The 13,501-nt window shown below is 39.0% G+C and overlaps 1 protein-coding gene across 1 annotated transcript in view; it reads right to left on the bottom strand.

Annotated features, from left to right (window-relative positions):
* pde8b (phosphodiesterase 8B) overlaps positions 1-13,501 on the bottom strand; it is a 39,254-nt gene extending 25,753 nt beyond the window's left edge. Inside the window, exons 1-2 of the mRNA XM_066711969.1 lie at positions 12,853-13,501; positions 761-817 (exon numbers count right to left, since the gene is read on the bottom strand). Coding sequence (XP_066568066.1) covers positions 761-817; positions 12,853-13,269 — 474 coding nt within the window. The 5' untranslated portion in view covers positions 13,270-13,501. The remainder of the gene's footprint in view (positions 1-760; positions 818-12,852) is intronic.

Raw genomic sequence — 13,501 nt, 5'->3', positions numbered from 1 at the left:
ATCATGAATGGATATAATCATCTATAACTTAGCTTTCCTACAGTAATCCCAATAGAGCCAACAATATCCCACCTTGAACCCTCCTGACACCCTAAGAAACTATATATAATTGATGTTGGGAAGAAGTTCTCAAATGTGTTAAACATGCTGAGGCATGACGAGGACCAGATCAGGCAACCATAGGCAGCTGTATGGAAAGTGCTATCAAACCATGATTCGTCCTTTGCCTGTTGTTAGATTAAGCTAAACAGAACATACAATGCAGTATAGACTTCCAGAGAAGCCAGTGTGACCAGTATACCTATGGGTATGGGACATGGGCATATGATTTAGAATGTTGTTTCACAGCTGCTAAATGTTCAGTTCTCTTCTGCTGATACATACACTGTCACCTAGGGTCTCTAAGTGATCATAGAAAATGACATACAGCACCAATTACAGAACATGTGTACTTAAGCACACTGAACAGCATTGAAATTACACTGTCGAAGGGAACAAAGGTGTTCCTCATGACAAAAGTTCTACCTCATCTTTGGCCCCACTTATTATTTTACCACTGCACCACTGATTATTAGATGCTGAAAGGTTGATATTTTTTATTGACAGGCTTGTAATATATAGCAGGCCCTGGTTTGTGTATACATGATGACTGACACATTAAGTAATTAGTTTAGGAAGTTAAACCCTACAGTATAGTCCTTTCTCTTTACGAAGTTAGATAATAACTTTGATGTTGGGAGATTTTTAAGATTTCTCTTACCTGAATAGGCTCCTGGGTCAATCTCATGGGTCCAACCCGCTCCTCAGTAGCTGGCACCTACAGGAAAAAAGACAACAGTGTGAGAAACCTAAGCTCAAGGGTGAGTCATTTCTGTGGCAACCTTGCAAGTTGCTCTATACCAAATAAAATTTGATTCATTGATTCATTTCAGGAAGAAGCTGTGATTTTAGTGTACTTAGTGCAGCACAGAAACGTTGCGCTGTGAGAAGAGCTTTATTGCCATGTGCTGGAGCCATCTCTCTGTGTGCATGCTGCATGGCACAATGTGCCGTCTGACGCAGGCATCCGCAATGACATGCGTCACTAGTCACTATTCTCCACGGCAAGGGACTGAAGAATGTCATGAAGAGGTCACTGCATGCCCACATCTCTGATTGCTCAACCATTCATTATATGTCTGTGCACCACAGTTAGGATACTTCTGTTTTGTTGAGATAACTGATGGTTAAGTTAATGTCACATGATGCTTAGAAATGATTTTTTTAAGAAATGTTACCATCTGTTAATGAATACCTGAACATGCCTTCAGGCTTCTGCTATAATCTTCCATTTCATGTTGTAAGGAAATGTAATTCAAAGAACTGCAATATGCTGCTAAAAAACAGTGTGATGAACACTGCAACAGGTGAGCTGAATATGCAGCGCTGTATTCTTTCTGTTGAGACCAGGCCTATTTGGCTTTGCTTAACAGGTGACGGCCTGTGAAACTAATCATTTTGGGGTCATTGCTCCATCACTGCATTTATAAATCGGGCAAGAACTGGGTTATGTTCCAGTGGTTACATACAATTACAGATAAAAAGCTACAAATGTGTTCTTTTGCTATTATTATTATTCATTATTATTATTATTATTATCTGTTCCCTACATGCATTCAGGCTATTCCCTTCATATATAAAGACCTTACAAAACACCCAAATACACAATGAAAGACAAAATCCTTATATAATTAGTAGTATAATATAAACACAAACATATAAATTATTATATAACATATAACAAACAATACACATGAACTGCCACACTGATATAAAGAAAACCAGAAATGTTATTCTAAGCAAATTTGCAATTTTCACAAGGAACTTAAATTTATTCTTAAATTCATTAATTAACAATTAACCAGCATCAGGGCCAGTTCAAAAGCATACACTACACTTCTGATCAACTCCCTGTAATCAATTTACGAACTCTGTTTGTAAATCCATGTTTCTGCAGCCATGCGTGACACTAATTTGAGCTCAGATGTTTACCTACTGTTCTTCTATCTCTCGTCCCCCCCCCAAATGTTCTCATCTCCAGATCTGTCTCCTGGTTATGTATTTTAAAATAACCACACAAAATTGTGGAGAGGCTTTGTTTGCTGTTTTTGCCCACTTGGCAAAAAAGGCAGTCATCCTTACATAACATCCCAACGTCAGAAATGTCATGCGCTTTTACAGAATTCAAAAACATTTTTTTTAAGTCAGACAATCAACCGTTATATATCTAAAGCAAACAACAGTGTTTTCATAGTGATGGCATTTTTACTGAAGAAACCCCCTTTCAAAATTTTCACCTTGGAATTAAACATTGTGGAATACATAAAAAAAAAAAAAAAAAAAATCTGTCTACACATTCTACCCCACAACTGCCAACAGACTCACAGCTGTAATTGCTCTCAAAGGTGCTCCCACCAAGTATTATCTCAGGGGGGTGGAGACATATCCAATTATGATATTTGAGTTTACTATTTGTAATATATATATATATATTATTAAAAACATTTTCACAATATAAATGTTCCCCTTAACTGTATGGAGTATAGTGTGTAAATAAGTCGGGAAAATCCTCATTTAAATGAAACTCTGAGGGAATGATACAATAAAATGTGTTTAGACTTTCTACAGGCATTGTAGATAGTGACTTTTGAAAGAATTATTACATTTTTTATGAATTTATGAATGCCAAATTTGGACTATCTTACCATAAAAATCAATGGTGTGGCAATATTTACATATATATATATATATATATATATATATATATATATATATATATATATATATATATATATATAATCCAAGTATAATTTATGAGGTGCTTGTTTGCTTCTAAAATAAAGTTTTACAATTATTTGCAAAATAGAAACACAGGAATCCATACATAGTATAAAAGTATAATTTTAAATACAAAATAAGATCAAAAAAGACATGGTACAATGCTTTTAATTGATTAAACCATATGTTTACTTGATATAAATATAACTTGATATAGAAATAGAAACCGATATGTCTTAATGACATAATGTCAAATACATATAATACAATCCACTACAAACTCCAGCCAGTAGATGGTAGTGTTTATCCAAAACACAGCTGAATAACTTGTTTAACTTCTATATCCAACGGTCAATGTCTTCTTCAGATTTAGTTTTAATATTAATAAAGGTATCTGAACAGTAGTTAGTGTACACATGCATTCTTCCGAATCATTACATTTAGTCGTGCACTTTACAAATGTGTGTGAAATGCAGACGTGGCATTCATGAAGAGCAGCTTAAACCTGCTCAACTGGGCTCATTTCCAGTGGCTGGCCAAGGCACAGCAGAGTTCCAGCGCCTTAATCTCTTTCCATTTCTGCGTAGCACATGTGCTGTGAGCTGTGGCCCCTTCCACAGGAACACGGCTACTTTGAGCTGCCTTACACTAAGAGCACAGACTGGGATCTGTAATCTCAAAATGTTTCATCACATACAACAGAGATTGTTCATACAACACCAGTGTTTCTAGTATTTACTTCACTTCAAATCACCAAGAATATATCTTGAATGTATATTAATTAAGCATTAATGTTTCATTTAAAAAACTATAACTATACGCTCTTATCATAAGAACTGTGTACAAGTAACATTTATCTCACAACTACCAGGTTTTCCAATCTATACATTGAGACTATATTTTATGAAGAATACAAATTGCGTAGCGAGAAAATTATGCCAAGGCCCAGACACCGCTTTCTTGAGTTTATGTCAGCACCAGGAATAGCAGGGACTTGAAATGCAGCACAGTCGGCAACAACGCCTACAAAAACAGATCTCTTAGTGCCAATCCCATCTTTCCATTTTGTAAGCTACTCCACATGCCTCATTATCAAGGGCTGACCAGCAATGTTGAGGTAGATAAGCCAGTTGCCTACACACAGGTCGTAGGAGAGGTTACTGGCTTGGTTTAACACTCTACAAAGACAAATAGCTTCTGTTCTCAGAGAAAAAACTAATAGATCAGATTCCTCTTCTGCCTTAATTAGACGTCATATCTAGTAGGAGCAGCAAGGCATCCGCAATGCCATCAATGGGACCAAGGGCAGTGAAAACATGCCCCTTATGTAAGACACCATTAAAAATGTTATCTTTCACCAGGCCCCTTTTGTTTTTATCGTGGCCTAGTACAGAGGACACAACACAATCTTTGTAGTTAAGATGACTGTCCATTTATCTACTGCTGGGCCATTCAGAGGACTTGAATTCAGTTTTGTTTCCATTTCTCCATAGGTCTCGCCTCAACAAAGTGCATGCTATTGTCTCGGGCTAAATTTAAGCATCATGTGAAAGAAATAAGTCTCTATTATAGCCACAGAAAGTGTGACCTGAAAATGAACCAGTCTAAAATTATGTTCAGAGCACACTGACCTACTTCTACTCTTACTTTAATTCAGAACTGCAGAAGCAGAAGAGTTTAAGCGTATGTTTCCTTTCGTACTATAATGTAATGAAGATTGTGTTTCTGTTTGTGTTTTGTTAAGCTTCATAATATTTTCTGGTCTTATTAAACAACCACAAAAATGCAACCACACAAAACTGCTATTCTCTTCTTTATGTTTTTGGTTTTACTTGTTTGTTTTGTCCTTCAAAACCTTAAGATCCCTGAGGTTTTATTGAATCAACTAACATTTCAGAGTTTGTTGAGCACAAAGATTCTGTCTGGAGTCCACTGTAAAGAGATAAGACAGGGGTATTTAGTCTTCTATTTACCTGGCACCTCTACAGTTTATTCTAGGTTGAATCAATGTTCAGCAAATCATAATAATACTAAGCATTACTTATGGAAATATATAACATAGTGCATACAGTGCATCCGTAAAGTATTCACAGCGCTTCACTTTTTCTACATTTTGTTATGTTACAGCCTTATTACAAAATGGATTAAATTAATTATTTTCCACAAAATTCTACAAACAATACCCCATAATGACAATGTGAAAGAAGTTTGTTTGAAATTTTTGCAAATGTATTAAAAAAAAAAAAAAAAAAAAAAAAAAGCACATGTACATAAGTATTCACAGCCTTTGCCATGACACTCAAAATTGAGCTCAGGTGCATCCTGTTTCCACTGATCATCCTTGAGATGTTTCTACAACTTGATTGGAGTCCACCTGTGGTAAATTCAGTTGATTGGACATGATTTGGAAAGGCACACACCTGTGTATATAAGGTCCCACAGTTAACAGTGCATGTCAGAGCACAAACCAAGCCGTGAAGTCCAAGGAATTGTCTGTAGACCTCTGAGACAGGATTGTATCGAGGCACAGAACCGGGGAAGAGTACAGAAAATTGTCTGCAGCATAGAAGGTCCCAATGAGCACAGTGGCCTCCATCATCCGTAAATGGAAGAAGTTTGGAACCACCAGGACTCTTCCTAGAGCTGGCCGTCTGGCCAGACTGAGCGATCGGGGAGAAGGGCCTTAGTCAGGGAGGTGACCAAGAACCCGATGGTCACTCTGACAGCAGTCCAGCGTGTCTCTGTGGAGAGAGGAGAACCTTCCAGAAGAACAACCATCTCTGCAGCACTCCACCAATCAGGCCTGTATGGTAGAGTGGCCAGACGGAAGCCACTCCTCAGTTAAAGGCACATGAAAGCCCACCTGGAGTTTGCCAAACGGCATCTGAAGGACTCTCAGACCATGAGAAACAAAATTCTCTGGTCTGATGAAACAAAGATTGAACTCCTCTCTGGAGGAAACCAGGCACTGCTCATCACCTGGCTAATACCATCCCTACAGTGAAGCATGGTGGTGGCAGCATCATGCTGTGGGGATGTTTTTCAGCGACAGGAACTGGGAGACTAGTCAGGATCGAGGGAAAGATGAATGCAGTAATGTACAGAGACATCCTTGATGAAAACCTGCTCCAGAGCGCTCTGGACCTCAGACTGGGGTGAAGGTTCATCTTCCAACAGGACAATGACCCTAAGCACACAGCCAAGATAACCAAGGAGTGACTACAGTACAACTCTGTGAATGACCTTGAGTGGCCCAGCCAGAGCCCAGACTTGAACCCGATTGAACATCTCTGGAGAGATCTGAAAATGGCTGTGCACCGACGCTCCCCATCCAACCTGATGGAGCTTGAGAGGTCCTGCAAAGAAGAATGGGAGAAACTGCCAAAAAATAGGTGTGCCAAGCTTGTAGCATCCTACTCAAAAAGACTTGAGGCTGTAATTGGTGTCAAAGGTGCTTCAACAAAGTATTGAGCAAAGGCTGTGAATACTTATGTACATATGCTTTTTTTGTTTTTTATTTTTAATAAATTTGCTAAGATTTCAAACAAACTTCTTTCACGTTGTCATTATGAGGTATTGTTTGTAGAATTTTTAGGAAAAGAATGAATTTAATCAATTCTGAAATAAGGCTGTAACATAACAAAATGTGGAAAAAGTGAAGCGCTGTGAATACTTTCCAGATGGACTGTATAATAGTACACACACGCATATATAGAAACTCAGCAAAAAAAGAAACATCCCTTTTTCAGGACACTGTATTTTAAAGATAATTGTGTAAAAATCCAAATAACTTTACAGATCTTTATTTTAAAGGGTTTAAACAATGTTTTCGTGCTTGTTCAATGAACCATAAACAATGAATGAACATGCACCTGTGGAACAGTCGTTAAGACACTAACCGCTTACAGACGTTAGGCAATTAAGGTCAGAGTTATAAAAACTTAGGACACTAAAGAGACCTTTCTACTGACTCTGAAAAACAGCAAAAGAAAGATGCCCAGGGTCCCTGCTCATCTGTGTGAAGGTGCCTTAGGCATGTTGCAGGGAGGCATGAGTACTGCAGATGTGGCCAGGGCAATAAATTGCAATGTCCGTACTGTGAGACGCCTAAGACAGCGCTACAGGGAGACAGGAAGGACAGCTGATCGTCCTCGCCGTGGCAGACCACGTGTAACAACACCTGCACAGGATCAGTACATCCAAATATCACGCCTGCGGGACAGGTACAGGATGGCGGCAACAACAACTGCCTTGCTGAAAGAGTGGGGTAACATCTCACAGCAAGAACTGGCAAATCTGGTGCAGTCCATGAGGAGGAGATGCATTGCAGTGCTTAATGCAGCTGGTGGCCACATCAGATACTGACTGTTACTTTTGATTTTGACCCCCCCTTTGTTCAGGGACACATTATTCCATTTCTGTTAGTCACACGTCTGTGAAACTTGTTCGGTTTATGTCTCAGTTGTTGAATCTTTTTATGTTCATACAAATGTTTACACATGTTAAGTTTGCTGAAAATAAAAGCAGTTGAAAGTGAGAGGATGTTTCTTTTTTTGCTGAGTTTATATATATATATATATATATATATATAGAGAGAGAGAGAGAGAGAGAGGGAGCGAGAAAGAGAGATGTATATGGTTTTCTATACTGTATGGTTTAAAAATTATTTTACAGCTCAGAAAATGACAGCTCCAGGACTGGTATCAATGGTGCTCTGAAAAGGGTTCTCCATTCCAGCACATCAGAGTCTTCTCCAGCACTCAGTCACCTGGCAACCACACAGCGTGCCTTTCATCTCCGTATCACTTGAAAGCACTATACATAGCTTTGTAATAGATGCATACAGTCGATGTTTTGGATTAGTCACCTCTTTTAATCCACCAGAACAATCTTCCACAATAATCAGGCATAGAATAATAGGTGCTCTTCACAAAACATTTCAGTCATGTTTCTTAGTTTTATAACAATGAGTGAGTGAATGAATGAATACATAATTAATAGTATTTTTTGGGGGGAGGGGAAGTTGTGATTCAATCAGTCTTCAACATTCAATATTCTCCCCACAAAGTGAGGTATAACATGCAGCCACTTCAGGCACCTGAGAATCTGAAATATCCCAAATAACCTGCAGCCTGGAGCTCAGACATTGTAACTACACAATAGCTATGAAGTCCCTTGGAAATGAGCAGGCCAAATGTGCACAGTGCTTACAGGAGAGGCATGTGCGGAATTACACTGCATTCTGAACATGACTACTGCACATAGGTGTACTGCAGAATAGTCTTACTGAAGGTAATATCCCTTTACTATTCAGGTTTTACATACAGACACCAATCTAATGTAGTTGTTATTATAGTAGTAGTAGAGAGCTTAAATGTAAATGAAACCGGTCATATATGTACCAGTTACTGTAATATACAAATGAGACAATCAGTATGTATTTTGATTTTGCAAAATGTGCTAAATGTCTTTATGTGCTACACAATCCAATCATCTCTTGAGCATCTCCCTGTTCCGAAGCCTTCATCAGGAAGGCCATAATTACAAAACTTTGTGCTGTAATTGTGCAAGTCCACTGACAGTCAACAAACACTACTCACTGCAATGTCAGGGTAATGAACATGTCGATAAAAAAATGTGTTTGATTTTTAAAGGTTAGGACAATTTGTAATAACATTAATTATAAAAGCTGAATGCTTCAAACATGTAGGTACAAAATATATCTGTTGGACTCTGTTGTACAGTAAGTGTGTGTTCTTGTACAGAAAAGACTTGTGTATGCTCAACAGTCTATATCAGTCAGCTGTATATTATTTAGATGTGCTCGAAACAAATCCTAGAATTAAATAATCTCAAGCAGTAATTACAGTAACCTAATCAATAATGTACTTCTAGACATCTGATTTACATCCAAAAAAGGTTATATCGCTTATCTCATGAAGCACATGAATAGTTTTAAATCAACAGTACAAACAAGACAGGGTGGGACAGAGTATTTATCCTGCAAAAAATATGTTTCCTGCAACATAAAATGGCTAAGCTATTACAGCACAACTAGCATTTTATTATTATTAAATATTAGAAATGAGAAAACCAGCTCTTAACATTAAAAAGAAATCATCAACACATTCAGACTTTTCCTACTATACTGAAGCAACAAATTGATTGCAGTAATCATACAAATTGTGTGTCCCTAGAGATGTTTATGTCTGTTAACTGCATCCTTCTGCTCTCATGGCTTGTACTGTCATTATGCCACATCCACTTGAAATGAATCGGCATGAATGAAAAGGCCCAAAACCTCATATTGCAATGTCTACACAGCAGCGTTACTCAAATAGGACCGGACATAGCAGAGAGATCTCAAGACCAATTTTTCAGTGTTATTGTACATCTTGTTTTGTTTATTCTGCAGTCAGAATGTCTGAGTGCTTCCTTTATAGGATACTAAGTTAAAACTGTTATTGTCAACAGATTACCCTTCTGTGAAAATACCTGAAATTTATTTTAGTTCAAAAAATGAAAATTCCACACCTTACTGTGATCTTCGAACACGTGTCCATATCATGTGTTAAAGTCTTTGTCAAATCCTCACCGAAATCACAAAATATGGCAAAAACAACTTGTCAAACTGAACCAAAGACACGGAAATGCAGTCCCAGACAGAGTAGGAAGCCTAGCCCCTATCTGTAAGCAAACAGAAAAGGAAAGAGGCAGTATAGTGGCCAGTTGGCAGAGGCCAACTCTAGAAGGAGGCAGGGCTCACTCCATCGTCTCCTACAATCATCTTCTGCAGCTGTGTTTCAGAGCGTCGTCTGGCTGTGCAGGGAAACCTTCCTAGTGCATGGTGGTCACTGTTTCAAATTAAAGGGAACCTCCAGCAGCACCTGGCTCTTCGTGTTTAGGATGCTGCTCTTCACTCACATTCTTCAGCCAACAACAGCCCAGCCTGGCTCACAATTTATATCTGTCTCTTTATTATATTCAGCAGCTAAGTGATTCCTGGCACACAGTTCTCCAGAAACAGATGGTATTTGTTGAAGGCTCACACTCTCCGTCGCTGACCCACACACCACTGATTGCTGGTCATGCTCTCGTCACTATGCAGGCAGACTGCTCTCGATGGGTCATGTTTTCTTAGAGGAATAAAGGTTTGTGTCCTGAAGCAAGAGCGACAGGTCACCATATCAGAAAAGAGAGGAATGTGAAGGAAAAGATGGAGAATGAGGAAAGCTCACCATCTTGTGTGTTAAAATATGAACAGCCTTCCTCATCTGAAGGTTAGGACACAGGTAAATCCACTTACTGACTCAGGGTAACACACAGTAAGGCTTCTATACCAGTAGAACAACTAGGTGTAGCATATGCAGGTTGGAGCCCCCACTTGGATTCGAACCCTGCCGTCACAGACGCACCTCCGAATGCCCCGCACCACACAGCTCCACCCCTGGTAGAGCAAGAAACCTGCTATACCCTGTTACATAGACTCCATGCAGAACACCACACTGCCCAAAGCCAGCCCATCTGCCTCACGCACAGGCAAACCACACACACTGAACACAAGCACCTCTACAGGTGGAAGTTCAAAACCCTAACCATGGGACAACAAAGACATTAATTCACACACAAAACAATCAATACCATCCCTCTGAAAGCAACTGCATTTTTCTTCCAGCAGTTTTTACACAATTCTAGCTACACACCTCAAAGCTGTGTCACAGCTCTTATTTTACTCAGTACTGTGACTCCTTTTGGCCCACTGTTAACATTATTGTTGTTCTTATCGTCAGTGATATAACAAACTTAATTTAAAAAAAGCATACTCTTAAGACATAATCAAGTAACTGCAATATATTTTAGCAGGTACAAATGTATAGGTTACAAAATAATAACTACCCCACAGATGTAGCCAGATGTTCCTTACTATGGACAGGTTCTCAGAAATCAGACAGGTGAGTCTTTACCTTTGCTGATGGTGTCTTGCAAATTGAATTACTGACATGCTCATATAAACACTGAATCCATTACACTGCCCCAGGTGTATACTGTTCTATACTGCTCTGCAATTTTGAGAGTCTTCTCCATAATCGTGTCTCTATTGTCCTGGCTATATTTAATATTCTGGCATTATTACGGTTGGAACTATGATTCCGGTATTTATTTAATGACGATAAAAATATCACAGGTAAAATAATTATACCCTCCACACGTGCACACACACATGTTTATACTGAATATACAGCTCTGGAAGAAATTAAGAGACCACTCCAGGTTCAGAAGTTGTCTCTTAATTTTTTCCAGAACTGTATATATATATATATATATATATATATATATATATATATATATATATATATATATATATATATAATTATGTAATCTATATGTAACCAATAAATGTGTGTTGAGGGGGTGGGCAGTGCCAACAAAGATTGTTAGATGCTGTTAAACATCCCCATGAAGGAGGATATTCAGAGATGACACAGAACAAACATAAAAAGACTGGCCAAGTGTAATTTAGGTATTTGAAGGGTGTTTAGCTGTATGGACCCTTTATAGCGCTGTAACCCTGATTACACATACTGAAAGTGTATGAAACCTTAGGAAGCACCATTGACTACATTTCCACACCACTGCAACATGGGCTATTTCTCAAAACTGGAGTAAACACACTTTCACTAAAAGAACATCTAATCATAATAAGACCTCATATTAAAAAAACCCAATGCCCAACATACCATCATAAAGTTTCAGACAAAATGAGCTAAACAAAAGTTAAATTAAATAAATCAAATGATTTGTACGCATGGTGTGCTAGATGTAATGCATCTTCCAATTATACTGCAACCCAGAAACAGAGCACCTCCTTAATCTTTACAAGACCATAACCAAAAGAAGGAGTGTACTCAACACTGCATGCGATGTCCAACTAAAACGGCTTTGATAGGGGATGGGATCAAACATACGTTGTTAGAGACCTGATAGGGAAATGCTATTTTACAGAAGCCATGGAAGGAACAATATAACTTCTTCAAAGCCAAGGAATAACATTCTTTACAATTGAGCATCAACCCACAATGTACAGTAACCAACTGTATAATACTGTTACATGTAAAAAAAAAACTTCCCACAAGATTATTGCAAACTACAACAGTTATACTTTGAGCACAACAGGGCATTGGTAATAGACCCAAGATCACTATGAACTGAACATCACTTTTATTAGAAAGGTTTTCATAAATGTTATGTTTTAATCTACAGCTGGTGTGTTCATTAGTCAGTACACTGGAGGGGAGTGCAGTACTGCAGTACTCTCTGAAATGTGCCCTCTACCCTGAAGACAATAAGGGTGGCTTTGCAAGGTGCCTTTATATCCACTGACACTGGAGAGCATGGCTGGGTAACCTTGGGTCTTCCTGCTCTTTACATAGTATCAATTTATTTTCTGAAGATGACACAATTACTTAATTGGTTGTTATAGGGGCTATTTACAAACCTCAGAATTAAGGAGTTCAGACTAGACTCTTATTTAAGTGTTCTGGACCACAATATAATAACATTGTGTGTCATGTAAGACTGACAGATATATCAAGATGGGCAATAATCAAGTATTACAAAAGCAGAAAACATATTTTAAAATTGTGTTCTAATCATACCTCAACAACTTAATAGAAATGTCTTCCAAACGATATCCAAACGTGTTTAGATATGGTCTTAAAATAATAATAATAATAATAATAATAATAATAATAATAATAATAATAATAATAATAATGCATTTAGTTATTATAATAATTATAATGATTGTATGTATTGTATTTGTATTTAATTGACCTTGTACATTTTGTAACTAATAGACTAGACCATACTCGAAAGCATTACCATGGCAATACTGAAATATTGCCAAGAGGAAAGAAATGAATAAGCAGTGCACATCATTCACAAACACATACCCATATAGGGTGAATATTGCATGAATCGCTCAAAGCTGTGAATCGCGACCAGTCTTTCTCCTCCAGCCGCTCCAGTACAAACCTTGACACTGGTGTGACTGGTTTGCGTCTCGGCCTCGACGCCGCTATACGCCCCGCTGGTCTCCCTCCGCTCCCGGCGAGAGCTGCTCCGATTGTGCCGGCTCTGGTACGCCAGCACCGGGGGGATGCTGTCCGCCGCGTCGGTCTTGATGAAGAGGCCGTGCAGGGTGGCCGCGGTGCCCTGGGAGATGGTGGTGGTCTGGTGGGGGGAGTTGGACTCGTCCGAGTCCCTGCAGTAGATCACCCCGCTCTGAGAGACGTGGATACTGGGAGCGCAGCCCATCCCTCTGCGCAGCGCCGGAGCCCAGATTAACGATCCCAGCCTCCTGCTCTGTCCCACCGCCACCGCCTTCCCCTTCTCTCCCTGTGTCTGCTGTTTCTCCCAATCTCCTGTCCCCGCCTGGACTCGCACACACATCCAGGAGAGACGCGTTTGCGCTGGTCCTGTTTCACCCCTGGATCCTAGTCTGGTATGTCTTGCTCTCCATGGTCTTCAGATGCTTTCCCATTATCACACTGAGACTTCACTGCTGCACGGCGCACCGCTGCATGCTCATTGTACTGTCCGCTGGAAACACATCTCTTAGGTAGTATATTCAAACACTGCTTTTCATGGGATTTAATTAATGACCTCTTGATTGGAAAAAAGA

Source organism: Amia ocellicauda, chromosome 8 (assembly GCF_036373705.1).
Source record: "Amia ocellicauda isolate fAmiCal2 chromosome 8, fAmiCal2.hap1, whole genome shotgun sequence".
In the NCBI taxonomy this organism is placed as follows: Eukaryota; Metazoa; Chordata; class Actinopteri; order Amiiformes; family Amiidae; genus Amia; species Amia ocellicauda.
Note: the sequence above shows the minus strand (reverse complement) of the source record. Positions and strands in the feature narration are given on the sequence as shown.